The sequence below is a fragment of the Microtus pennsylvanicus genome, chromosome 9 (assembly GCF_037038515.1).
Source record: "Microtus pennsylvanicus isolate mMicPen1 chromosome 9, mMicPen1.hap1, whole genome shotgun sequence".
Classification (NCBI taxonomy): Eukaryota; Metazoa; Chordata; class Mammalia; order Rodentia; family Cricetidae; genus Microtus; species Microtus pennsylvanicus.
The window spans coordinates 27,793,992-27,819,968 of record NC_134587.1 but is presented as its reverse complement, the minus strand read 5'-3'; the positions used below and the strand labels follow the sequence as shown (position 1 = coordinate 27,819,968).

Sequence of the window (25,977 nt, the reverse complement as noted above, 5' to 3'; positions counted from 1 at the left end):
CAGTCACTACACCCAAACACTGATGAGATGGTTCTTCACTTACCGCATATACTTGGTGTTGGAGCATGGGTGAGTGGTGTGAGATTGCTCAGAATTATATTTTAGAATGTCACAAAATATATACTTCAACACTAAATAATGAAGCCTCTACTTTCAAGTAAAGGATGTCTATAATTAATTTATATTGTACAAATGCCTTAGAAATAATTTCAATTTTGTAATAGGATCCTATGGATTTATGCCAATTTTAATTATTATTCAGCAATTTAAGATTCTGCAGGAGAAAGTTCGAGGTACAAAGCCAGTATAGTATATTACCGATGGCTCTTTGGGGGTGTGTCCAGGCTTAACTGAGGAGGACTGTCTCCTAGTGACTCTCGAACAAGCTACTAAAATTTTGGGCATGGTGTGGAGGATGCAGTAATGACTGGCAATAGGCCATTGCTCTTCTGTCGTTAAATGATGCTCACCATTAGGGTGCACTAAGAATTCATCCTGCACACTGAATTACAGCATAGTGAATGCGGCTTAGCCGGTGAGCTGGCTACTCACAGAAGTGTTTATTACCAGCAGCCTGGCACCCATGTGTCAGTTCATGCCAGTGTGGATCAGCCCGCCTTGGTGTGATCTACCTGCCTGTCCGCCCTGACTACACTTCATTATGAATTCTCCCTGACTCTCCATCAGAGAGTGAGTTTTAATTGCACTAGATGCTCAGCTCAGCAAAGCGCTGAGCATACCAGGAGGGACTCAAGAAACATCTAGTGAACGGATGGAAAAATGACCAAAATAAAAACCGTTTGGTTTGAACCATTGTGGATGGCAAAATAACCTACCCAGAAGAAGATAAAGCACACAGAGAGTTTCAATGGTCTTCAAGAAGGAGGTCATTTAAAGCTTACATCCAATCCCCAGGCCTATTTTCCAGTTCACGCTCAACACATCCTCTCTGTAAGACTAGAATCTTTTAAGCAATTGCTTCTGGAAAAAGACTAATGGAAGTGAGAGAGACACAGAGTCTCACTCCAAGTGAGACTCACTCACACCTTTCAGTATTTAAAAAGTTCTCGATTGTAGTCACCAATAAATTGAAAGGACTGTGCACACAGTAGGCAGAATATGTATGCCAGGGCCAGAAGTCGGGGCAAAGGTAGACCAATGAAGTCAATGATGAAGACACACTTTTTCTCTTTTAGCTTCAATAAATGAAAGTGACTGAGAACTGACCAGAGGGGACATTACTGCCAAGCCAGAGAAGCAGTCAAGGTCAGCAGAATTTTTCCTCTCTGCAGCTCCCTTTCTTTGGTAACAGAGATTGTTGAGAAATAAGTTTTTGTTTTTTGTTTTTTTTTTTACAAGTCTGACTTAGATGTAGGCATGAAGCTCCCCAGTGCTGGGTTGGAACAGTGCTTTTATTTCCTTTAGTTCCTGACAACAGGAGTGAGTTACAAACATATTAGTAAATGTCTGTGCTCCCAAAGCTTTCAGCCAGCTATCCCATGATGCCCATGCTCTTAAGAGTGTTCACTCACGTAGGAGCCTCTGGCTTCCTCTCTGCTTTGTTCTTCTGAGAATTCTTTCTAAATAAGCGACTATACCAAAAAAGGTTTCTAAAGCCATTTTTTAAAGCCACAGGATGCAGTTTTTATATGAAATATCTAAGAAATGTTGAACCATAGTTTGGAAGTCTTACAGAATATTTTTAGGCTTTTGTGTAAAAATGTGTAAACATTTTAGTTGAAGACAACCAACTGGACCGATGGGACCTATGCCCCCTCTCCTCTACCCCTCCCCTATGCTGTTCCATGTGTACCTGACAATCTTCATATCAGAATGGATGTCTGCATCCTCTTGTTCTGTATTGAACAATGCCTCCATCATAAATGAGTCTAGTTTGTTTTGTTTCGTTTTGCCTCCACTAAGTTGCAGTAGTTGGATCCTGAGCTAAGCCTTCTGCTGAACAAGAATATGCTTTGCAAGGGCATCTCTAGGTCCCCAGGTGACACACTAAGGTCACATTAGATCTCCTTGCCCAACTTAGGCCTGCACCATTCATTTCCACTATGAAAAGACTTCCAGAGAATTCTGTTAACTTTTTACAGATTGATCCTATCCACTATTGTGCCTTGTTTTGTATATGTCCAAATCACTGAAGTATGACCCATTTTCTTGTGGTTTTTTTTTAAACAATATGTCAAAATTTTCTATACATAGATTCATCTTTTTCCAAGAAAAAGATTGCCGAGACTCAAATTCTGAACTTTACTAATTCCATAAATCTTAGTTCTGATTCTGCTGTCACCCAGAAGGAGCATAGCTAAACAGTGAAGGAGGAAACATCCCAGGTAGACAGACATGGTTACTTTTTTATTTGAAGAAAACAAAACCGAAAACAAAAACACGTACGTTTTAATAAATACTGTGGAAACACTGACCAAACAAACATACAAAGTGACTTCAACATTAAAAAAAAAGAAAAGCAACAAAAAGTTCTGCTTTATAACAGTTATATAACTTATTTTCTTTTTACAATATTTAAATACAGAAAGCACTTGCCAGCTATTTTGTAATACTGCCCAGAGCCTAACGCCACGCCAGTCAAAGCACGCTGTGTTGGCGGAATGTCTGACTTCTATGGGAAATGATTGAAATGGCATTTTCTTGCAGAGACAAAGTGCTTATAAGACACAGAACTGGGTGCTGTAATTATCTTAATCTCCCCTCCTGCCACAGTTTAATGGAAACACAGCTTCAGCGCTTCAAGAACGAAGCATCATCACTGGGGGGAAAAACAAGCTTGTTTTCAGCAAGTACCACCTAGAAGAGGGTCCTGTCTGACATCCTCTCTGGAAGGAACTGCTCGACTGTTTTAAATGCTGATTCTCACTCTATCCATGATCAAGCATTGAATCTGGCCCCGCCTGAATCTGGTTAAGTGACGTTTAGCAGTCACTTGGGAAATGCTCTAGGCGCATAGCAGGGCTGACATTATAGGTGGCTTTTTTTCTTTCTATCTGGGTTTTTCGAAATCTTGGGCACATGGGGCCTTTGTCAGGACAACGTTCATTTGAAGGAGGTGGAATAAGGCAACAACAGTTCACTATCTGCTGCCAGTCTGGGGGGCATAGCAGGTGCCAGAGCTTTTTGCTCTGTGTATCTGAAACATGACTTTCTCCCAGACACCCTCACTCACAAACTGTGCTCTCTGCGTCAATCCCTTCGCCCTTTATCTCTCCTGGTGAAAACAGTATCCATCTGCTTCCTCTTTGAATTCACTCTATCACATCAAACCAAGACACTTTTTATTTGACTTCGCATTTTTTTTTATCAGCGATGGCAAAAAAAAAAAGAAAAACAAAACCACACACTCTCTTTTCTAAACAGCGCACAAAATATTACATTGAGCAATTTACCACTTGTTAATGACAACCACAAGGATGAACAAAACCATCAGACAGAATATAAAGCAACACTCTTTTTTTTTCTATTTGATCTATGCGATCTTCGCAGTGCTGGTCCACGCATCCCATAAAGCCGCGCTGAAGCCTCGCTTTCAAACCATCTCCCGCAGCCGCGACCTTCAGGAAGTCAAGAATCTCAAAGCCTCGTGAAGTTTTCCTCTCGAATCCCACGGGTCCCGATACAATTTCCATTTTAATGATGAACTAGGAGGAAATTAGATCACATCCCCTAGAAAACTAAACGCTAAGGTCACAGTGCGAGTTCCCCGACGAGGACGGTATACTAATATATACTTTCTGAAAATGAGATTAAAACATCGGGGGAAAAAAAATCAAATCGAAGTAGAGATCCATGAATAGGTTGTAACAAAAACAGAAAAAAACAAAACCGAAAACAGGCAAGCACCATTCAGAGCGTGGATTTTCTTCCCGTAGGTACTGGCGCTCCTCTTCCTCCAGCCCGTTTGTAGCTCCCTTTGTTTTTGGCATAATCGTCAAGTCACACTTCAAAACTCTTCAACATATTCACTTCTCACCACGCGGTCTACATGCCCAACCTAAGAACAAGATCCCAAACACTGGGTACCCTTGCAAGGGCCTCCTAAGCCTGTGTCTATGTGACTTTGGCTGTGCACTTCATTGGACTCCATCTTTCCGGTTTGCTCTTGGTTTTTATTTTTTTATTTTTTATCATTTTTTTTTTTACACTAGATGCCCGCGTTCTCCTTACAGAGGGCGAAACTTCACATCACGGTGCAGCTCTTGGCTTTGTCCTTTCGCAAGTCTGTAGCAACTGCTGAGAGTTCTGGTCGGCTAGGCATGTGTGAAATCCGCTTTGTGGCCCTCTGAGATTTGTTCCGCTTAACGTTTTTATTTGTCTTATTTACACATGCCAAGGTGGCGACGTGAAAAATGTCCCTGACGCTGTTTTCTGACTGTAACGCCGAGCATTCGATGTAAGTGGCCGCTCCGATCTGCTTGGCCATATTTGCTCCCTGTGAAGTATAAGAATTTCCATCAGCAGGGAGACTTTGGAGAGATGTCGAAAAGTGTTAAAACGCCACAAAACAATCTTGCATGGGAAAATATCTAATATGCCAAATGGAGTTCCCAAATCCATTATGCAAAAAAACATATTTTTTTCTTAATGAGCTACTTTGTAACTTTCTAAATATTCAATATCCAATCTTAAGGCCCTTAGTTATGTTACTCAGTAGAAACTGCTCTAGCTCCCCACAGCTTCCAAAATACTGATTTGTCCAAACAGTAGAACCCTGAACACCCAACTCCCGAAAGGACAACTCAAAGAAACAACAGAGACACTAGGGTGTCATGTGACCCTCACTGCCACCTGGAACCAAGAAGTGAGTAACTCATAGGTCACAAGCAGGACCACTGTGAAGCATAGTTTGATACTGAAACCATAAACGCTGTCTTCCACATAGATCTGACAAAGGTGCTTTGGCCTCCAGAGTCCATTCTGGTCCTTCATGAGGCTCTCATTCCTCTCTTACTATGAATGACCCTCAACCCCAGTCAACAGGCTATACAACACACAGGGCTGGTAAAAGTTAAGTAATCAGTGTCTATGATTATATTGAGTTTGTTAATAGGAAACGAAGAAGGAAGCTTGTGTTTAATTAGTAAGTAGATACCAAACTTCAGAGTGCCTGTGGATATAATAAGAAGGTGAGTATAGTCATGTTTTTTTCTTAAGTTTTTTTCTAGCTGGGTACGGAACCCAAGCCTTACTCTTGTTGGGCAAGCGCTCTACTACTGAGCTATATCCCCAGCCCTAAAACTGAAAACCTTAAATGATATAGACCAAGTACAGCTGTAGATAGTTTGCCATGAACAATTTTAGAATCTGGTGGTGAGTTTTAGGAGAATGTGATTTTTAAACAGATTTTCTTTCCTTTGGGGCCGCCCACGTATGATGAACGTCTCAAAGGTGGCTGGCATCATGAAGTGGTCTATTTTATTAACAGCTTGACTTAGGATTTTACTGGGCATCTGAGGACATTGACCTCTCTTCAAGAGAACCACTGATTTTGACCACATTCTCTCTTAAACACGTTGAACTTTAATACCATTGGCGAGCAGAAGCATCCAAGGGTCTCAACGGTATATGCACCCTAATTCCTGATGGTTTTTACTACAGAATGGCAGAACATGTCAGATTTCAGCTGACCGCTGTCTCACCTCTTGAAAAACTGCTACATTGTATTTATCACCAACAATATTCCCTTCCTTTCATTTTCGCTGAAAGGGGACTTTTCTCCACTGACAGCACATACCTGATCATATGACACGGGCGTCTGCCGGTGATTTGAGAGCTCCACTAACGTACTGACGTCTGTCCGCAGGTCAGACTTACAGCCAACCAAAAGCATCTTGGTATTGGGACAGAACTCCTGAATTTCACCTTTCCACTAGGGAAGAGAAGAAAAAAAAAGGAAATTTAACAAAGTACTGACATGCATACAATGAAAACAACAATTTTCTCACTGGCAGACGTTGGAATGCAACTTCAAATGAAGAAGCAAGCTGGCATTTAATTAGTAAGCAGATACCAAACTGTAGAGTGCCTGTGTATATTGCTTTCTATTCTGCGTGACTCACTGGTTCCTCCCACAATGAATGTATCGGGAATCAACAGAAGGTGGCTTCAACAATGTCTTAATTATGGAGGGATTTAAAAGACGAAAGCACCTTAATAATGACATATCCAAATGCATGACTACATCCTCAGATATGCTGAGTTTCTCATTACCAGGTGGAAGGCTGGGCGTAAGAATTAGCCCACATCAGCAAAAGGATGCATTTCACAGACTCCACCATGAAAGACTGGGCCATGCTACCATGTGCTGGAAGTTCCAAGTATCTGGCCTACAATTAGTAAAGCAGAATGTGCCTCAAGGAGCTTCCACTCAAGTGGCTGAATGGACGCAGACCGTAGCTCACGCAGAGAACTAGTACAGAACAGCAGCTAGTTTTGTAGCCCATAGGACTCGGATTTTATTTTTTTAACTGCTGTCATATCTACAATTTAACTATTTCCTGTCCTAACCGGAATTAGAACTTCCAGAAGTCCCTGGCACAGGGTCCAGCTGTTTCTTTTACAGCAAGCAAATGACTTTTCATGACTTTGCATTTTCTAACTTGAGTTCTCCATCATCAGGATGGGAGCCAAGCACCCCAAGAAAATCACTGCTCCCAGAGATAAGGGGATAGAGAGCCCGAGATCCCTCTGCACGCATCCACAGAAGTCTTTTTTTGCTCTGTGAAGTACTGTAATGATGATAAAGATGTAGCTACATCTCTCTGAGGATTCAGAGAGCAGTATGGACAATAACGTTTTCTAAGTGGAATACCAGAGAAGAGGGTCATCTGGGAGAGTGATGTAAGAGGCCACCAGAGGAGGAGGCCTCGAGTCTCAAGGTGTAGCATAGGCAACAGCATCTAGTACCAATCACCCCAGAACAATGGAGGGTAGTAACCCACAGAGTGCCTGGTCTGTCCTTTGAGGCTTGCTCTTTCTTCCCTCCCACGGTTATTTAAGAGTCTCTATCTACCACATGCTCCTAAAAAATTATGAAAACAAAATAAGAAATCTTTTCTACCTTAAGTCACACTGAACTCTCCAATGTTAATGGACTTCAAGACTCGATTAAGACAAAAGGCAGATGAAGTTACCATGAGCCTTAAGCCTCCTCACACAAGCATTAAATGCTTGTATTAATGTCACTATTTGTTTGGTCTTAAGTAACAAAGCAAATTAGGACATGAGAAAAGCTTTCTGTCATAAATTATGTATAACCCAATACTACATCAAGTACAAACTCCAGTAAATAAGAGCCTCTTTTATCTTCAGACTCAGCCAGGCATGTCGTTACGTTGTTACGAGTTGTATGATGTTTCTGGCTTCCCCCTGTACTTCTGTACTTGTTTACGGGTTCTGGAAACAGGGAAGGTGTATTCCTAACAGATTTCAGCAAAAGTCAACCTATGCTTCATATATTCCTCTGAATGGAAAGGAGCAAAAAACTAAAAAAAAAAAAAAAAACCTTCAATCTATGAAGAGTGCAGAGTCGCTGAACTGCTGGTGAGGCATCCGGGCGGTGGTGGTGCACACCTTTAATCCCAGCACTCGGGAGGCAGAGGCAGGCGGATCTCTGTGAGTTTGAGGTCAGCCTGGTCTACAAGAGCTAGTTCCAGGACAGGTTCCAAAGCTACAGAGAAACCCTGTCTCAAACAAAACAAAACAAAAAAGCCAAGACATCTACACAGGTGCCTCTTATTTTCTCCTCCTCTCTCTGACCAGGCCCCAGGAACCCACTGACACTCTTCGCTCCCAGACACCTCGGCCGTACACAGAGAGGAGGGGTAGTGCAGCTAGAGTCTCGCTCTCAAACCCCACAGCACCCACGAGAGTGGGTGCCCCATCTACAAGCACTTACGACCATCAAGAACTACCAAAGAACAAAGCCTAGATTACTGCAGGCCAAGCAGACTTCCTGCCCCCACTGGACTCTGTGAAACTCCTTGACAACAAGTTCCTATAACTACCCTGGGGGCCAAGTCCACCAAAGGTCGAGCATCAGCCCCAAACACATACACAGTGGCCTTCTTAGGCTTCAAGACTCAACTGCAACAGGTACCATCCCTCTTAGCCCTGGTTCCTTCTCTCCATAGCTCCTGCTAGTTCCGCCTCCACCTACAGGATCTGATCCATCTTTGCTTCCAGAAACCAGGGCTCTGTGATAACATACATGTTCGGCATAACTGATGGTTTACTAGTATTTGGTATGCACCTGATTATAATTCACACTGTGTCACGTCTAGGGACAAGCCCTATTACACATATTTCTCTTATGCTAACTTCAATAAATTACTGAAATACAACTGCCTTGTCAAAATAACTCCTATTGAATTAAGGTACATATCTGAATTGTGATCCACATCAGACACATAAGGGACAGTCTGGCAAATGAACAGAAGGCTCAGGTAGGACCTTCTTGTAGGTCTACACCATTTCCTCCCCAAAAACAAACAATGGAAGATCATAAAAAGTATTTTGTTCTGAGCTTTAAGAAACAGATTATCAACCCCAACTCATGGCATTCGTGTGTGGGAACCTTGTTCTGGTGTGGAAGTTCCCAGGGTTTCATCAGAGAACATAAGGCAAAAGTTCAGACTGGGCACTTGCCTTTTTTAAGACACTGTCCAGAGTCTCCGGTCTACTGATGTCAAAGCAGATGAGCACAGCGTCAGAATCCGGGTAGGAGAGGGGACGGACGTTGTCATAGTAAGGAGAACCTAAGAAACAAAACACACAGGTCTTAGACAAAAACCTCCATCATCTCTCAAGTATTAACTCTACCCTCGGAGACAAACCCCTTCCCCATTATAATGTAACACCTGCTGTACTCGTTCATTCCTGACCCTCACACATACCCCTTCTTGTAAAGAAATGCAAACACGTACACAAAAGATAGCTTCATTCACTTGTACTAGAAGATGAGAGCGTCCTTCCTATGCGTGGGACTTCAGTTCCTGGGAAGGTCAGGAACTTAAGGTACAAATTGATAGAGTTCAAGAATTAGCATCAGAGGGAACCTAGGTGAATCGGGGAGGGTGTGGGACCAAGGGATCTTGAGCACAACGCCATTCTCACCACTCAACGGGGAGAAGCCCGCGCTTTAGGACTGGGTGAGCCTCTGATTCTTCAATCCTAAGATGAAGAGAGTGACAACCTATATCCGTGGGATCTGAGCAAACCCAGGTGGCCGCTGGAATTTAGGGAGAGATGCGTACATATTAACCAGACGCATTGTGACTGTGCTATCGCTGTGGTCAAAGGCTAGGGGGCAGCGGCCACCAGAAATGGAGCTACTTCCTGGGAAAAAGATCCAACCTGAAGATTAGTCCCATAGTTGAATGGGGGGGGAGTGGGGGAGGGAGGAAGAAGGCAAGACTGATGATGCACAGAGAGCCACAGCAAGGCACACGGGTGTCACTCTGTCTCCGGTTACAAGGCTGGCTAAGCCATTGACCTTTGAGCTTGCTTACACTTAACCCCAAGCCCTGTGTAAGTTTGTTTCCTGCTACAACCAAGAATGTCATAAATGCCATGTTTGGACAATGTGACCTTTTCCGCACAGTTCTACCTGCCACACGACAGCAGGACATAATCCAAGGACCTGGCCTTGATGAAACCCAAAGTCCTCTAAAAGTGCAAGTCCGCACCCAATCAGCCGAACCACAGAACTTTCTGGTCATTTAGAACTTTCTTTTTCAGGCACCTTTATGAATTCCAAGTGCTGGGAATTCATGCAAGGCCAATAATTATGAATTATGAAATAGTTTGACTATAAAGTTGAAGATAACTTATCAGTTGCTGCTTTGATGAACCGAGTTCCATCACACAGCCCTCTCGCAGACAACACGGAAACCACTTACTAGGCAAATGCAAATACATTCAAACTTCTTTGAATTTAGTTTTGACATAATTTTGCATTCCTGGCAGAAAAAAAACATAGCATGTATTCCCTAAGTCAAAACTTCACTAGTCAAAGTCAAAATGAGGAAAGGGGGGGGGGGGACACTTTCAAAAAAAAATAAGCTATTTGTAGGCCTGGTGGAAAAGGTTCTAACAAGCAGGAGGATTACAGGTGTGAGGCTGCCTGAGTGGACTGAGCTGGTCTCACTCCACACGAGGACACTGGTATCTCCATATTAGTTTTCCATGGAGCAGCTCCATGATACCGTGTCCCAAGGAAAAAGTAAAAAGACAACAGACCTCCTGGAGTCTGTTCCTGTGTCATAGAAGTGAGTGTAGTTGGTGCAGGTGTTCTGAGCCCTGGGCACTCACTGCAAACCCTGGCCGCAGTATACCTGCTTCATTAGATGTTTTGGAGATGGAGAATGTGAGTCTGCTGAGTTAGGAACAAGGAGGACGTTCTAGGGGTCAGGAGGGAAAGTGCCACCACGGAAGGCAGTCTAAGAAGTTCTCAGGGAAGGCAGCAGCTTCCCACTGGCTGCTGGAAGGCGGAAGTACACTAACAAAGCCTGCGCGAGAAGGTACTTTCCCACAGTTAGAGTCCTGAACTGAACACGTCTTGTCACTTGAAATAGCAAGATGCACAAAAACAAAAACAAAAAAAAAAATGAGGCCGTTGCTAAAAATGGTCACCCTTTCAGCCACTTGAAGAAATTCGAGGTGATGAGAATAATTCACTTGAGTTCAGTTTAAGCTTTTCTTGAGAGGGGCGACTTTACTCTATACGAATATATTGCTGTTTTATTAGTTCTGCAGTTCCGGCTCACTCCACTGTAGCTTTCCTTGTTTGTGTGTCCAAAGTCTAAGTTCCACCCAGCTCTGGCTGTAAGCATTAGAATATCTCTTTTCTGATAGGCAGCCACAAAAATCCCAGACAGGACGGGAAGGAGAAGAAAATTCAAACGAAGACAGAGGAGCCTCTCTTCTCCTCTTCAAAGCTAGATTAAATGACCTGACCCGACCCGTACAGTCAGGGCCAGCCTGTGTCAGCGGAACAGGTGTCGGAAAGCTCAGGTCTCATGCTTTCCAGGCTCCAGGCCTACGGAACAGGACTAGCATCCGCAGGTGCCAGGCTCCCTCAGGACAGGATGCTGCACGCACTGCGCGGCAGAACGGGGCTATTGTCCAGGACAATGGAGACCATCTTGTCCAAAGGTGACTGAAGAAAGTCAAAGGGGCAAAACTAATTTAATTAAACTTGGGACTGCTGGGAAAATCCAGAGAGCCGGGTTGCAACATTCCAGTCACCATGTGGCTGCAGAGAACACCCTGCCCTTTGTGGGCCGTTTCCCCTCCCCCACCCGTCTTAAGGCCACAAAGGGATCTGGCTTTGTGTGCTCTGCCCTCTGTCACAGGCAGGGGATTGCTTGCTTATGAAAAAGGAAGAAAGAAAGAAAGAAAGAAAGAAAGAAAGAAAGAAAGAAAGAAAGAAAGAAAGAAAGAAAGAAAGAAAGAAAGAAAGACCAAGGCAGCTTTTGTGCTCAGTGGCTATATGCAAATAAGTGAGAAATTTACCCTCTTGATTGACTTTAAAAGAAAACAGTTCTCTTCGCGTCAACCAGGATTCTCCTGGAGGCCTGTTTCTGCTTTTGTTTGCATTTGGCTTCGCAGTTTTGGATGAAAATACATATGTAGTGTAACACTCCATGAGAAAGCAGCCACTGAGCTAGGAGGTGAAGCGGGAACTCTGAATTCCCTTTAATAATAAGGTCTAATTACAAGCAGCACTTTGATCTGAGCCTCATTCAACCCCCGACAGTAAACAAGGCAGCTTTTTGATCAACAAGTGCCCAGGGGCACTAATAAAACGGATCCCAAAATTCATTAGTCATAACTGTAATGTGACCACCAACGAGAACAGTGACTTGACACAGAAGATGTGACAATTGATGTTTTTTGAGAGCTTACAGTCAATTTCTTTTTTGGGAAAACAAAACTATTGTTTCCTTTTTTTTTCTTTTCAGAATAAGAAAGTGAACGATAGGATTGCAGAACCAGCCTAACAGGAAATGTCTAACAGCTCATTGGGTAAGAGGATCCTTTCTTCTGTGTTCTTCCCTATAGGGCCCTGCAATTGCACAAGGGGAGTAGGCATGTGTGGGAAGAATCCTAGGAATGCCCTGTCAACTGAGGAGGCCAGAAGACAGGAGAGACTCCAGAAGAAGGAGAGGAGAGTAAGCCAGGAAGTGAGACCACTGCCAGCCCTTGACTCCCGTAGCCTGCTGCATCCCCCCCGAGAACCCCTGGAAGGCAGGCTTCCAGAAAGACTCATTTTGTAGACCATAGTTAAGTGCATCAGGCACTAACTGAACATGTCTTCTGGTGCGCTAAATGGTCCTGATGTTGCGTGCCGTCTGTACTTCAGTACCTAAGAATGGACTATAGTTAAAGCCCAATAAACCTAGATTATGAAGCTTTGCTTTTCAAGTCAAACTTTCTCTGCATGTGGAACAGGCTTCAGGCAGAGGGACCTTTTCAGGGCAGCATTTCCTTAAAGACAGCACTGTTCTTAAGGTCCTTTTTAAGTAAGTAACCTTCCAGTCTCTCCATAGGGAAACGACAGGGAGCTGTATTAACTTTGTGTAAAGATAGAACTGGGCTATATGTGAAACAAGTGTCTCATCCTGTCCACCCCCACCCGCCAGCTGAAAGACTTTATCCAGGCATAGATTAGAACAAGCCTGATTGCTTTGGGGGCTCTTCATTGTCCAAGTTTGGCAAACACCGACAAAGTTCTGAAAGACTTTTGCAATGGCGTGTCTACACACCCTTGTCTTCAAGATCATTAATTTGGGGTGAGAGGCAAATTTCCAGCCCAAGAATAGTCACCCAGTGCCTCACCTTGAAACTCCCTCTTCAGACACATACCTGCCTGCTGAAGTCACCCCACTGCGGAGGTGCAGAACGCCATATATGTACATAACTAAACGCATGTGAAAGAAGAGTTATGCCTAGAAGGGAGGCGAAACCAGTTCAAGCACTGAAGCTTTAGAACAGTCTGCAAACTGGGAATCCTTCTTACTGGGCATTTTCAAAGCATAACCCCTTACCCATGAAGTAAGATGGACGCTCTCCCTAAATAAATTCCTACCAAGAGCAAGATGTTGGGAATAGTGGGTGTTTGGGGCAGAAAAAAAATACAGTAAGTTGTGGTTCTTTTAGTGTCAACCAAGGGCATGTGGGTAAGGAAGCAAGTCCCATGAGGGGCCATCACCAGAGGGGATGCCATAAGAGAGCAGCAGGCTCAGGAATAGGAGTCGAGTCTAAACAAGACCTTGAGACTCCCTTTCAGTGTAACATTCTGCTGAATCCTTCCCCCAAATACTGTATCACAGACATCAACGCCCCCAAAATGCCACCACCACCCGGTGCGTTAATGATACTTTGTTCGTGTCTTCTGCTGAATCAGACTCTTGGAGATTATGAAGAGATCTTATGAAAACATGTGGGCAGTTCTGTGTGTTCTAATTCTGCGGGCTGTACTACACAAGTATACAATTGGATATAAGCTCAGAGGGGTAAAACTGACATCGCTATTTGAGGGCTCTAAGTAGCATTTTGATAGTAATTCTCAATCTCGAGATACTTGAAAATAATAGGAATCCTCCCCTTTGACTGATATTGTATCCACAATGAATCAGATCTCGATGGGGTAAGATTATGTAAGGTTTTTCTTTTTCTTTTTCTTTTTTTTTTTTTTTTGATTTTTGAGACAGGGTTTCTCTGTAGGTTTTTTGGTTCCTGTCCTGGAACTAGCTCTTGTAGACCAGGCTGGCCTCGAACTCACAGAGATCCGCCTGCCTCTGCCTCCCAAGTGCTGGGATTAAAGGCGTGCGCCACCACCGCCCGGCTGATTATGTAAGTTTTAAAAAGTCACATTATCATTCAATCCAGACTAAAGTCATTTTGTTTCCATGGCTATGCAAGAGTGATTATCTTAGCATGGAGTCCCTCAAGTGCGTTCACTTTCCACATGCTATAACATTAGGCTTGTGTTCGTAAACCACTGTGCTCAACACCTGCCCGAACTTTGGAAGTAGCTTGCTTTCTGTGTTGGAAAAGTATGAATTTTTGCCAAAAAAGGACTCTCTGAATGTTGCCAATATGTTTAAACCAGAAGACATTTCAAGGATATCAAAACAAGACAGAGGCCCAGCTGATTCATTTGGCACACCCTACCATACATCACGAGCTACGTGGAGAAACTGGGGATCCACGGTGTCCCATTTCCATGCAAGAGAAACTACTATTAATGAAGAAAGACTTGGTTATGTCAGGAGCGTTAGAGTGAGCCATCTGGACACCTTGCTCAAATGTGCAACTTAGGAAAAGCCAAATTGGAAAAGGAAGCTGGCATTGAATGGGGTAGGGGAAAAAAGAAAAGAAGTCTAGAGATAGATGAAGATTTGCCTCCAGTCAAGTTGTGTCTAACTCTAGCCCACAGTTCAGTGTAGGAAGCCTCAGTTTAACAGCTGGGCATGATTTAGACACTTTAGGTCCTAAGGATCATCATGACTCAGAAAAATACCTGGTTCTGTGGAGTGTGTTCTGCTGTTCAGATCAAAACCATTTTCTGATGAGTCTGTAAACTCTTTAGCCTATCCTGAATTCTTAGCTCCCTGTGAGATGCTCAGGTTGGAAATCTCCACTTTGAGAATTTGGGTTTTCCCTGACCGCCATTAAGTGTGAGCATGTTTTAAAGAGCAGGGGACTTTAAGGACTTTGGGGGAGCTGAGTCAACTTGTAGAGAAGAGCTGGAATTATGGGAGCTTTAATGGACAGGAAGACCTGAGTTGGTGGCTTGGACTTGGCACAGGCATCCAACGCTTCTTGAGTCTTGTTGCTGCAGGTGAACCCACCATTCCCACTGAGGTGCCTCTTCCTGTAACCATGGTTTCCATGTTCCTGTTTGACTATGGAGAGTTCATAAAAGATGCCCTGGGAAGGATTCCTCATCATGTTCAAGTCCACAGACATTTGCTCCTGGTGGCACCCCATACTTTCTCTGGGCTTGTCATTCGGTTTCTTACTTTACCCTGGAGGAAGTGTGGGTATTTTAAATTTCCACCTATAACCACAACATTTTTGTTTTGTCTTGTCACCCTATAGAATGGAAGTGGCCTGAGGACAGGAGACAGCCCGCCCCTCCCCCATCTCAGATCAGCAGGGCTGGCAGATGGCAAACCTATTTTACAATCACAGCTTCATATCATGCCCAGATGTGCTCATTTATATTTTAAATCACAAAAAAATATGAATAAGCAGTCTCCTTTTAAACTGCTTCCCTTGGTTAATACAAAGATGAATCTCCAAAAACGGTTGAAGCATTTCCGTTCTTGCCAGGGAATATTTCGTTAGGGCACTTGCCATCAAGACCGGCCTTGGAATTTGATGCAAAAGCTGAAATATACCTTTTTTTTTGTTAGATTTGTGTTTATTCTGAAGGCTGTCTTCAAAGTTAAGTAACTAAGATTTTTATCTGTTGCTCCGAATATAAAATGTGGGGAATAAGGTCTTTTTTTAAAAAAAAAAAAAATACTAGAAACAAATATAGGAAGTGTTAACTTTAGCATTCAGAACCAGAAAGGTGTTCATAGCATATTAAGATTCAAAAGAGTTTTCACAGGGCAATAACACAGTTATTAACTGGGAATCAGCAGTTGAGTCGAATACGTTAATAATATGCCTTAAATAAAATGTGTATTAACTTGCCCTGGTTCAAGGATGACATGAATGGCTATTACTCCCTAAATCACATATGCGGAAATTACCCTGCAATCTAGTTCTAGGAAAAGATACGGTGATCTTTACGTGACAAACTTTCTATTATTAGCAAGCATTTGGCTTCATGTTACAAATTGCTTCAATGTTTGGCAAGCGTAGCAGATTTTTTAGAACTACTTTGGTTTCACTTCTTACTTTAAAATACCAAAACTCTTCTCTCTCTCTCTCTCTCTCTCTCTCTCTCTCTCTCTCTCTCTCTCTCTCCTCTCTCTTTCTCTCTCTCTCTCTCTCTCTCTCTCTCTCTCTCTCTCTCTCTCTCTCACACACACACACACACACACACATCTCATTTGGGAAATTCTGAATATTCTCCAGCTCATTTCTGCAGTCATTAATAAACTCGTTTACTAATGAAAAGAAAATATTTCTTAGTAAAAAGGAAGAAGGGGACCCCAATACTACCTTTAGAAATCCCTCATTTTTGAAGATTTTCCTATTTATAGAAAGATTTTGTTAACTTTGGAGTATTTTAGTAGCCCTAAGAGTCAATTGGCCCCATGCCACTGCGGCTGCTGTGATTGGTGAGTGCCTGGGGAAACACAGGGAGACTGTTCCTCACCTAAAGCAGTGGCTCTCAACGTGTGGTTCACGACCCCCAGGGGGTGTCCAATGAATCTATCACAGGGGCCTAAGACTCTCTGCATATCAGATATTTACATAATGATCCATAATAGTAGCAAAATTGCAGTTATGAAATAGCAACAAAAATAATTTTATGGTTGGGGGTCACTACAATGTGAGGAACTAACCGTGTTAAAGGGCCACAGTGTTAGGAAGGTTGAGAACCACTGATCTAAAGACTGTGTTGACTTCCACACACTACTGGGGAAGCCTCATGGGGAAACACATTGGGAACCAGTTGGAAGAGGTCACTAGCGTTCAAGAATGAAGTGCTTCCTAAGACGGAATCATCCTAGGTCTAAAAGAGGACCTGCTTCTAGTAGATACAGAAAGAAGGAAGAGGAACAGAGAGGAAGGAGATAGTAACTGCCTGGGCCCCCAAAGAGCAATGAATTCTCGTATTCTGCTTCTATCTGGTATCCTTCCCCTCGTTCCAATTGGCAGTTTTGCTTATGCATGATCACATGACTGCTTCCGGGGGAGGCAGACACTGAGGAGCTGTGGTTCATGCATAGGACCCTGGAAAAGAATTGCTTCTGTTTCCTTAATGTTTGCTCTTCTGTTGGAAGACTGAATACAATAGCAATACCACCAAAGGGCACAGTTTATATTCTCTCCCCTCCCAATTTTCTCAACAGTAATCTCTCTCACATAGTCTTAGAAGAGAGTAAGGCATTACATTCAGGGCTCTATGAACTTGGTTTGGATCTTCTCTCCAGAGATAAGACAGTAGCGTGGGGAAAATCAAACATAAGAAGAGGCATAAAGTATATGCAACTATTTTCACATCTCAACAAAATAATGTCTTTGTGAGTGAGAAAATGTTAAAAAAATCTTCAGGTGCTTGTCAGCAAAAGCAAGTGAATAGGAAAGATGGCAAGATTATTGGGAAGCATGAACTTCCTACTGGAGGCCACTTTTGATAGAAACAACCTATTCCTAGAATTTAAACAATGTTCTTTAACTGTGTTTAATTAACTAACATCTCACTTCACAAACAATACAGTGGAACCCCAAATAATTCCCTATGTCTCCTTTTCCATTTGTGTAAATCTAAATTTTAAGGAAGGCTTCGCAACTGGATAATTTTGCAGTACGATACTGCTGCAATCAGCTTTCAAACCGTCACATTTTGCAGAAACATGCATACAGTTTCCTTTCACTAAATAAAAACATAAGGCATTGTTTCACTACTGATTTCATTTCAGGTGATTAATTTGATGAAAATCAATATTTATGAAGTTGCCATTCTTAAGGCGCAGGTAATTCAGTGACAATTAATGCCAGGAACCCTGTATCCCTGGCAACTATGCACATCATTATTAATTTGCTCATTCTTTAGGTTTCATTGGGTGACTATTGCATGCAGAGATTGTGAACTACATAGTTCTAAGGCTTGAAAATATCTGGTGCTATTTGCAACAGTCTCCCACTATAAGCTGTTCATACACATTCGTTTATTTGCTAGGCCTTGGAAGGCTTGTGCCTTTGCTCTCTTAAAAGGAGGGAGGTGGCAAGTTCGGCCCATGGGCACCCAGTCTAAAAATCTCCGTTGGTGGTCTTGTGACTCTTGGAGCTTGAGACAGGGATGTACAGCCCAGCATTCCTAGAAGTCCACCCATCCCCCTTCTCATCCAAATAGTCTCATTCCTAAATCCACCAGGAAGCCTGGCTCAACTCAGAATCTGGCTTGGTTTGCAGGCTGTGAGAACCTCAGCACGGGATGCCAGATCCACTGAGACGAGGAGCTAAAGCCAGCCAACGTCCCGGGAAACAAAAAGACCTGCCTGTCCAGACACTAAAGCCAAGACGTGATAGCTGGGGGAGATCTTGCACATTATCCAGCTCAGCGACTACTCTCTTTATACAGATGATGAAAATGAGGCCCAGGGAGGTAGAGATTTGCACACAGAAATCCCTGGTAACCAGGAGCTAAGACCTAAACACAGCTTTGTATCAAAGACTGTATCAGACCCCACTGCTCCACAGCACAACTAAATAATTCTTATCGAGCAAAGTCCAAACAGGGCTGTCCAAACAGGGCTCGGTGGGAGAGAGGGAGTGCTGGTGCTAATTACTGGTACCACACCAGCTGTCCTGCCCACTAGGCATAACAATTACCGTGATATGTCTGAGAACGGGAGCCTAATAAAATACTACGCTATGCCATAATTCTGACGATAGAAACTAGTAGTAAGAATTCCACTAGCACTTTCTCTATAGTATCAAGTCTGTGAGTCTGTGTATGTAACCTCAAAACAACACCAAAAGAAAAAGAAAAAAAAAAAAACCTTGGCGCAGCTCAAGGAAGAGCCTGGCTCTCCAGGGGGAAACTAGATCCATCCTTCTTACTGCAGCAGTCTGAGCATCTGGCACCGACCGTGAGAGGCGCCGGTGCGAGACTTTCCTTTAGCCTTTGTGCCGGGGCTGCCTCTGGAGACCTTGTGACTCTGGCCCCTTCCTCCCGCTGTCTAATCCCCCAGGTCCCTCAGAGGTTCCAGCCCAGGGTGTGGGAAGCTCGCTGAAGCTCCACGAGGCCACTCCCAGCTGAGCGCGGCTCCTCCTCGGGCCACCCCGCCTGACAGCAACCCTGCGTGTTGGCGCTTGTGCACACCTCCTTGCCAGTTTCGCCCGAATCTGTCTGGCAGCCCAGTTCCCCACGCGCACCGGTCTTTCCCCTCCCTTCCTGGTAGCTTCTGCTCCTCCAGAGAAGGTATGATTTTTACAAACAGCACGCCTTCTCCCGGGGCGCCTCCGGCCTGGCTTGCTAAAGCTTGGGTACCAGGAGATGCTCAGTGCTGTCCTTAACTGTCTCTACCCCGAAGTCAGCCTGGGCGCCAGCCTTCCCACCCGCGGAGATCTGTCCTCCCTACCTCCGTGCCACGTAGGTGGGTGGGCGCGTGGGAAGGCAATAACCCGGCCTTGAACCCTAGACCTCTGAACAGAACCCACCACGGCGCCAATAATTCAAGTAGACAGGAAGGTCAAAGGCGAACGGTGCTGCCTGCGGCCCTGCAGGCTGGAGAGGCCGAAGCAATGGGGGTAGGGAGTGGCATGTTCGAGAGCTGGCACAGAGTGATCCCCGGGCAGCCTCAGAAGCAGCTCTGCGCCGGTGACACGGAGGCTGCGGGGGCGGAGGCTCCGCAGTGGCCGCTGCCCGCACCACCAGCGCATTCCTGGCAGTAGGCGTCACTGGGCGCCGGCGGCTGCCGTTCACCCTTCTCCCCCAGCGCGGAACCCGCACGCAACCGGGTGGCTTCGGGGATCTTCTCCCAGCTCAGCCTGCCCCCCCTGCACTCCCCCGCACCCCCGCTCCGTAACCAGATGGTTGATGACACCCACGAGGGGCTTCCTCTGCGAGCGGGAGGGCTCCACGCTGCTCGGCATGCACCACCACCCGGCCACCCTGGCGGCCTGATCCGGCATGGCCCCAAGGACGGACAGCACAGGCCACGCGGCCACAGGAGGCTGCTCCAGCAGCGTCACCCCCGGACACACAGCGTTCTTCTGGCCCCAAGGCCACAGTCACCCCCATCGTCACCCCTGCCCAAGAAGGACAGCATTTTCCCGCGGCTCTAGTCCTCTAGGGGCCACGTTAACGGACAGGGCACCAGATCCCGAGCCCCGCGGCACACCGGCCCAGAGAGCCACGCGGTGTGTTCTTACCTGAAGTGTCCCACAGGCTTAACTCTATTCTTTGTGTGTCGATTTCAAAACTGGCCGTGTAATTCTCAAATACCGTAGGGACGTAATTCTGGACAAACGAAAGGGACAGAAGAAGAAGGAAAAAATGGCAAAGTGATTATTAAAAATATTAACGTGCATCGAACACTTCATGGGAAATACCCCAAGCCCCCAATTAAAAAAAACGCACTCCCACCCCCTCTACACACTAAACACGCAGCTCCCTCCCGAGAGCCCACCCAGGTTTCCCCATCCGGCTTGCCACTCTGGAACCAGCAAGTTTCGGAGGACCAAGAGCCCAGGGTGCTGGCACATCCCAGCCCAGAGGTTTCCAGGGCACTTTCCCTTCCGAGCAGTGTGGCAGTGGAGACCGGCTCGGCGTGAGGGCGACTTTGAAGAGGAAAATCACAGAGAGCAGACGCTCTCTTCCAGACTGGGGACCCCACCGGCCGCTCCCCTCAGAGCCGAGCAGGTCACACTCACTTCGGGGAAGCAGTCCTTTGCGAAGACGTGAAGCAGCGCTGTTTTCCCACACTGGCTGTCGCCCACTACTACTATCTTGCATTTCACGTTCTGATTAGGATCCATGATAGATTTACTGGATAATTTCTGGCTGGCTCTTCTCTCCTTCATTGATGTTGCCTTATTTTCTCTTGGAACAGGAATTTTTCTCTTCAGAAGAAAAAAATATATATATATACTTCTCTATATAAAAAGCAGACTAAAAAAATAAATCGCAAGGCCGGTGGGAACCCCTTAAGCGCAGCGCAATGGAGAGGCAGCGGCTCTTAACTCCCCTCCAACAAGTTTTCTGCCTGACTCCGCGACTCTCCTCCCAAGTCCAATTCCAATCGGTCTGCTTTGTTTCACGCTCTCTGCGCGGCTTTATACGCCGAGCCTTCCAATCCCGTCTGCTTTCTCAATGAGAGAAGGAAACTGATCCGCCTCCTCCCCTTTTATGGAGCCTGGGAGCCAGCGCCGCCGCTTAGTTGGCGGAACGTGTAGGCAGTGCGCCCTCTAGGGTAGAGTGCAGGATGGCTCGCAGGCTTTGCTGGTGGACAAATAGCTCAGTACCAGGGTGAGGGGGGAAAGGGAGAACGGTGCACACAGACTCCGTGCTGGAATTCTTTGCAAACTGCTTTCCAAGGGGCGCGTCTCCAAGAAGCCCCGTGATTATCTGTGAAAATAAAAAATATTTCCCACTCAAAGCCTAATCATGAAACGGAAGTAAATCTTAGAATGGGAAAAAAACTAAGAGATTATACCGAAATAATAATAACAAAATTAATATTAACAGAAGAGATTGTGTTAGGTACATCACATAGAGGGTGGGACGATTCCTAAACAGACTTATCTCAAACACAACTGGTTTTCCTGAATCTGTGCGGAGGACTGGCTATTCAAACTTGTTAGCTTCAGCCATTCCAGAGAGGATATAGCAAAGGGGGGCTGAGGGGAGAGGATAAAAACTATCAGAGACTCAGTCCCACCTGCCACTCTCGCTGTGAGAACGCTAGAACCGGGGGTCTACGTGCTCTTCTGCCCCTTCAGCTGCAGCCTCCACCCCCAAGGATCAAGGCACTCTGCACTGCACCCAGAAAGCATGCATGACCACACTTGAAAACTCAAGGACACCCCCATCCCCCACCCACATCCATACCACAACCACTCCGAGTCTCCCTACCCACAAATCTTAGAAGGGTAAAAAAAAAAAATAGGGACCGTGTGTGTTCGCTTGTTTTCCAAGGGCAGTGTCTTCATTGCCTGTAACTCCAATGATCACAAGGCTTCAGTTGCTCAGTTTGAAGTGACGGTGTTTGGGAACACAGTTCAGTCTGTAAGATGCTTGTTCTGCAATCATGACTTGGGGTTTATCCCCCAGCACCAGTTTAAGGAACTGTGCATGGACGCACTCCTGAAATCCCAGAACTGAGGAGGCTGCTTCAGGAGATCCCTGGGACTTGCTGACCAGACAATCCAAGCAAATTGGAGAATAGAGATTCAGCGAGAGACCATGACTCAAAACTAATGGAAAGAACAATTGAGGAAGACACCTAGTGTCAACCTCTGGGTTGCACAGGTATAAACATGTACACATACACATAAGTTTACACACACACACACACACACCTCACACATGACCCTTTATGGAAACTTTTGGGCATGTAGTAAAAAACTGAAGATTAAAATGAAAAGTATGGTGACCAAGTAAGCAGCGAGTTGCTAGGACTTTGAGTTCAGGGGACCCAGAATGCTATCTTATTTCTTTGAGAGCTGAGAAATCTGGATCCTTCCCTTAAGGGACAGTCCTGACTCTATTGTCCTGGATAGGTCTGTTTCATATAGGCTGACCATGGAAAGCAGAAAGCCGGCCAATGTTCATACGGCTGTGTTTGCCAAAATTTGCTTGGGGGAGCTCTATTCACTTCTTCACATAGCTCATGAAGGAGGCACTGGCCAGTATCTCCTGAAGACTTACTATGCGCTTTATTGTTACAGAGGTAAAAGCATCTTGTGAAAACTTAATGCAGTTGAACCTATATTCATCTTCAATATAGTTGAACATAACATTTCCCTAATCTAAGTGCAGGAAACATCCATCAAGTTATTTGTTTGGTGGAGAAGTAATGGCTATCATAGTGGGGGCATGTGTTTAGAAAAAGCTGTATTCAGGCCCTGACCTTCATGCCTTCTGGCTAAGTGACATTGGAGCAGTTATTTCACCTCTGTGAGCCTCAGTTTCATCCTCTTTAAAACAGGATTCATGATGGCATCTGAAAGGAAATGCAAAGGAAGTTTGGGAAAGAGTCTGCGGCAGAATAAAAGCTCTGCCCTTATTCAGTATTTCTCTATAGCTTCCACTTGCTCTCCCAGAACCAAGACACATGCATATCTTGGTGAATCCTGGATCCATTAGTCAACTTACTGATAAGAAATGGGCACATCCTTTTGTTTTTAACCATAACACCTCCCACTTCACAGATACTACTTGATCTTCCACATTCCTGAATTGATGTAGTTTATATAGTTAAAGTCCCACTAACTAGAATTAATTATTAGTTATTTGAATGGACTTAATGAACTGGACATCAGATAATTTGTCATCTGAGCAATATCTGAGAGCAAAATGAGACACCAGCAATGATACAGTAGGCCTCCCTCCAGATATAAAAGGAGTTTACTTCACCAAATAGTAGTGTAGTCATTTCCCCAGAGAATAATCTAGAAACATAGAGGATAGCTATTTTTGGAAATCAGGTGACCCGAATCTCCAGAAATCTGCCAGCTGCTGAGTGAAATTTAATAGATGTACAAAGAAGTAGAAAAACCAACCTCCCAAAGCCACCAGATTTGATTATTTCTAGGAAATGAATTATTTCCTTTTGTCTTTCGAACATTATTTTTAACACCCAAACATTTAGCTTAGCAATTATTTATTAAATGCCTTCTATCTACCGGGCACTGTTCTAGGAGTTTCAAACAGAGTTTTAAATAAGTAAATATGCAAATTTCCTTCTGCTCCCACAGCACATACACTGCAAGCTGTGCTCAATGAAACATAAGGAAGAGAGCACAAAGGTCAGAAGAAATGTGTTAAACACTGTAGAGAAAACCAGGGTCCTCCGAGAAAACTTAGTGTAGTGGGTACTTCTCAGTGTGCCTGTTTGGAGATGGATCCTTGATGGGGAGGAGAAATCAGCCACCAGCCAGTCTTCCACAAGGCTGCTCCAAGCAGGAACACGCAACAGAAAGGTCATAAGGAGGCAAGTGTGGCAGGTTTCAGGGTTAGAAGGAGGACCAGACCGAGAGGCATTGAAGGGAAACCTTCAGGAGTAGGAGATCCCAGCAAGGGCGGGAGCTGAGTAGCCGGACTTAGAATTTGGATATTTTGGGAAGGGCCCCATGAAACCAGGCACAGGAGTACTTGGAGCAGGGGCACAGCGTGGATACACAAATGAACAAATGGATGTCTGGTGTTGTGGGCCTGCCGTGAAACCCTGTCTAGGGATCACCTCTGACCTACTGGTCTACCTTGGGTGCTTCTCCTTGTTAGCGTTTCCTTGGCTACTGATAACTCTTACTTTGCTAGACCTTGACAATTGAGGGAAAATAGACAGCCCAAAAAAATTGCATTGTTTTGTTCATTGCACATCTTCAACTGCTCCTAATGGTTTGACCTGAAACTTCATTTCTTTCTCCTGTGGCTAACCCTTTAACCTTTAATACTGGGGAGGGGGTCTTCCTTCTACAGCCAATGCTGTAATTTTAGATGATTTTACGCCAGGAGAGAGACTGAGAGCTAACATCTAGGAAAAACACAAACAATAGTTCTGGGTTCTTTCTATCATAGATTTTCATTTTAGTTCTGACTACCCCAACATGCTTATTGTCTGACCTAGGACAGTCTCTGAGGTCTTTTCCTTACTTATATGAAAGGAACCATTACTACATGGCTTTTTTACATTGCTCAACAAGGTTTAGGAAATCACGAGCCCTGCCCTGTAAGACATTCCTCTTTAGAAATACACCACAGACCACCTGGGCTCCGCATTCCAAGCTCAGTGTGTTCACGGCTATCTCACAAGATATACCAATGGTGCAATAAAGCATCATTGTTGGTCTGGATTGCTTGTCTGTCTTTAGACGTCAGCAAATACATTGGAAAAGCAAATACTTTGGAAAACTGAGCTCATAGCGAGAAGAGAGCACAGGTCACCTGCAGGCCTAACCCAGGAAAGGAGAGAAACTGGACTTCAAAACAAGAAAAGGAACCGCCTGCCCTCAAAGACATTATGTCAGAAAATATGGACATGACTCATAGGCACGCTCTCTGAGAATTTAACAAGGTGATGGATAGTAAATCGCTTCCAAGTTGTGAAGAATAAGGGGAACAATATAGATACAAACTTTCCTATACTGAAAAGTGTTGATTTCTCTGCTATCTCTTGGGAAGTAACCAGAAAAGGATGCTCGCTGGATTAGTCTGACATATTAACAGCAATTGTTTTTGGTTTTGGTTTTGGTTTTCTGAAAAAAAGAATTGAAGAAAGAAAGTTCATGGCATTCAATAGGTTAAACTTGCTATTTGGGAAGAATTCGTTCTACCAATACCAATCTTTTTCTTCATTTTCCCATAAAGAGTTCGCCTATATGCTTTGCCCAAGCGCCCTGGTCAGTTTTCTCGGCTGTGTAGTAAGAATGCTCCAGTCTGGGTTGAAGTAACTGGTCTTGTTTGTCTTCCTTCATGCTATTACAGTTTACTGCTGCCATGTGGATTTAGACCTGTCTGTGGTCAGCAGAAGACACTGCCCTGCGAACGCTGAATGATAAGCCATTGGCAACCTGATCACCCATCTCTTTGTTCATAACGCATCTGAAAAACAACTCCTTGCCTTCTGTAGAGACAGCTAGATAAATTTAGGTCTATGGATTTTAGAGCACATATAATCCTTTCCAACTGCCTCCCCCTACGTCCAGATTCCTAATTTTCAACTGCTGATGGCATTTTCTATACTTCAGCATTTCCCAGAAAAAGAGAATGAACTGCAGATTACTACAAAATCGTCCAGCGGGTGCCAAATATTCAATCATACTTTGTGCCAGCTGGAAAATAGAATATAAAATGTATATTTGAGAATGACCTCTAAGAGAAAACATTTTGAGCGTGTTCCTTTAGATTGCTTTCTTTGAACAGAGCAGGGTGGTAAGTTCTAGAGAAGTACCCTTTTGAACATCTTAGGTGCAGTCAGAGACTAGCAAAAGTCTTACTGGGAGCAAATCAGATCACCTCTCAGCATTGCCTGGACTTCCCTGTCAGGAGATACACTGAGTGAGTTATCGGTGGCTATGTCAGTGGTCAAAGCA

The 25,977-nt window shown here is 44.5% G+C and overlaps 1 protein-coding gene across 1 annotated transcript; it reads right to left on the bottom strand.

Annotated features, from left to right (window-relative positions):
* Positions 1 to 2,348: 2,348 nt before the first annotated feature.
* Rnd3 (Rho family GTPase 3) lies at positions 2,349 to 20,973 on the bottom strand. Its single transcript, XM_075985256.1, has 5 exons — positions 20,596 to 20,973; positions 20,095 to 20,182; positions 8,671 to 8,780; positions 5,759 to 5,893; positions 2,349 to 4,456 (listed from the first exon to the last, which is right to left on the bottom strand). Exons 1-5 carry the CDS (start codon positions 20,743 to 20,745, stop codon positions 4,205 to 4,207), a joined length of 735 nt encoding a protein of 244 aa, XP_075841371.1. The 5' UTR covers positions 20,746 to 20,973; the 3' UTR covers positions 2,349 to 4,204.
* Positions 20,974 to 25,977: the final 5,004 nt, after the last annotated feature.

Coding starts and splice junctions, on each gene's coding strand:
- Rnd3 (XM_075985256.1), bottom strand. CDS start 20,745: ATGAAGGAGAGAAGAGCCAGCCAGAAATTATCCAGTAAATCTATCATG. Junction 8,781..20,094: donor AAGCCTGTGGGACACTTCAG/GTAAGAACACAC, acceptor TTTGTTTCTTAG/GTTCTCCTTACTATGACAAC. Junction 4,457..5,758: donor CGCCCGTGTCATATGATCAG/GTATGTGCTGTC, acceptor TATACTTCACAG/GGAGCAAATATGGCCAAGCA.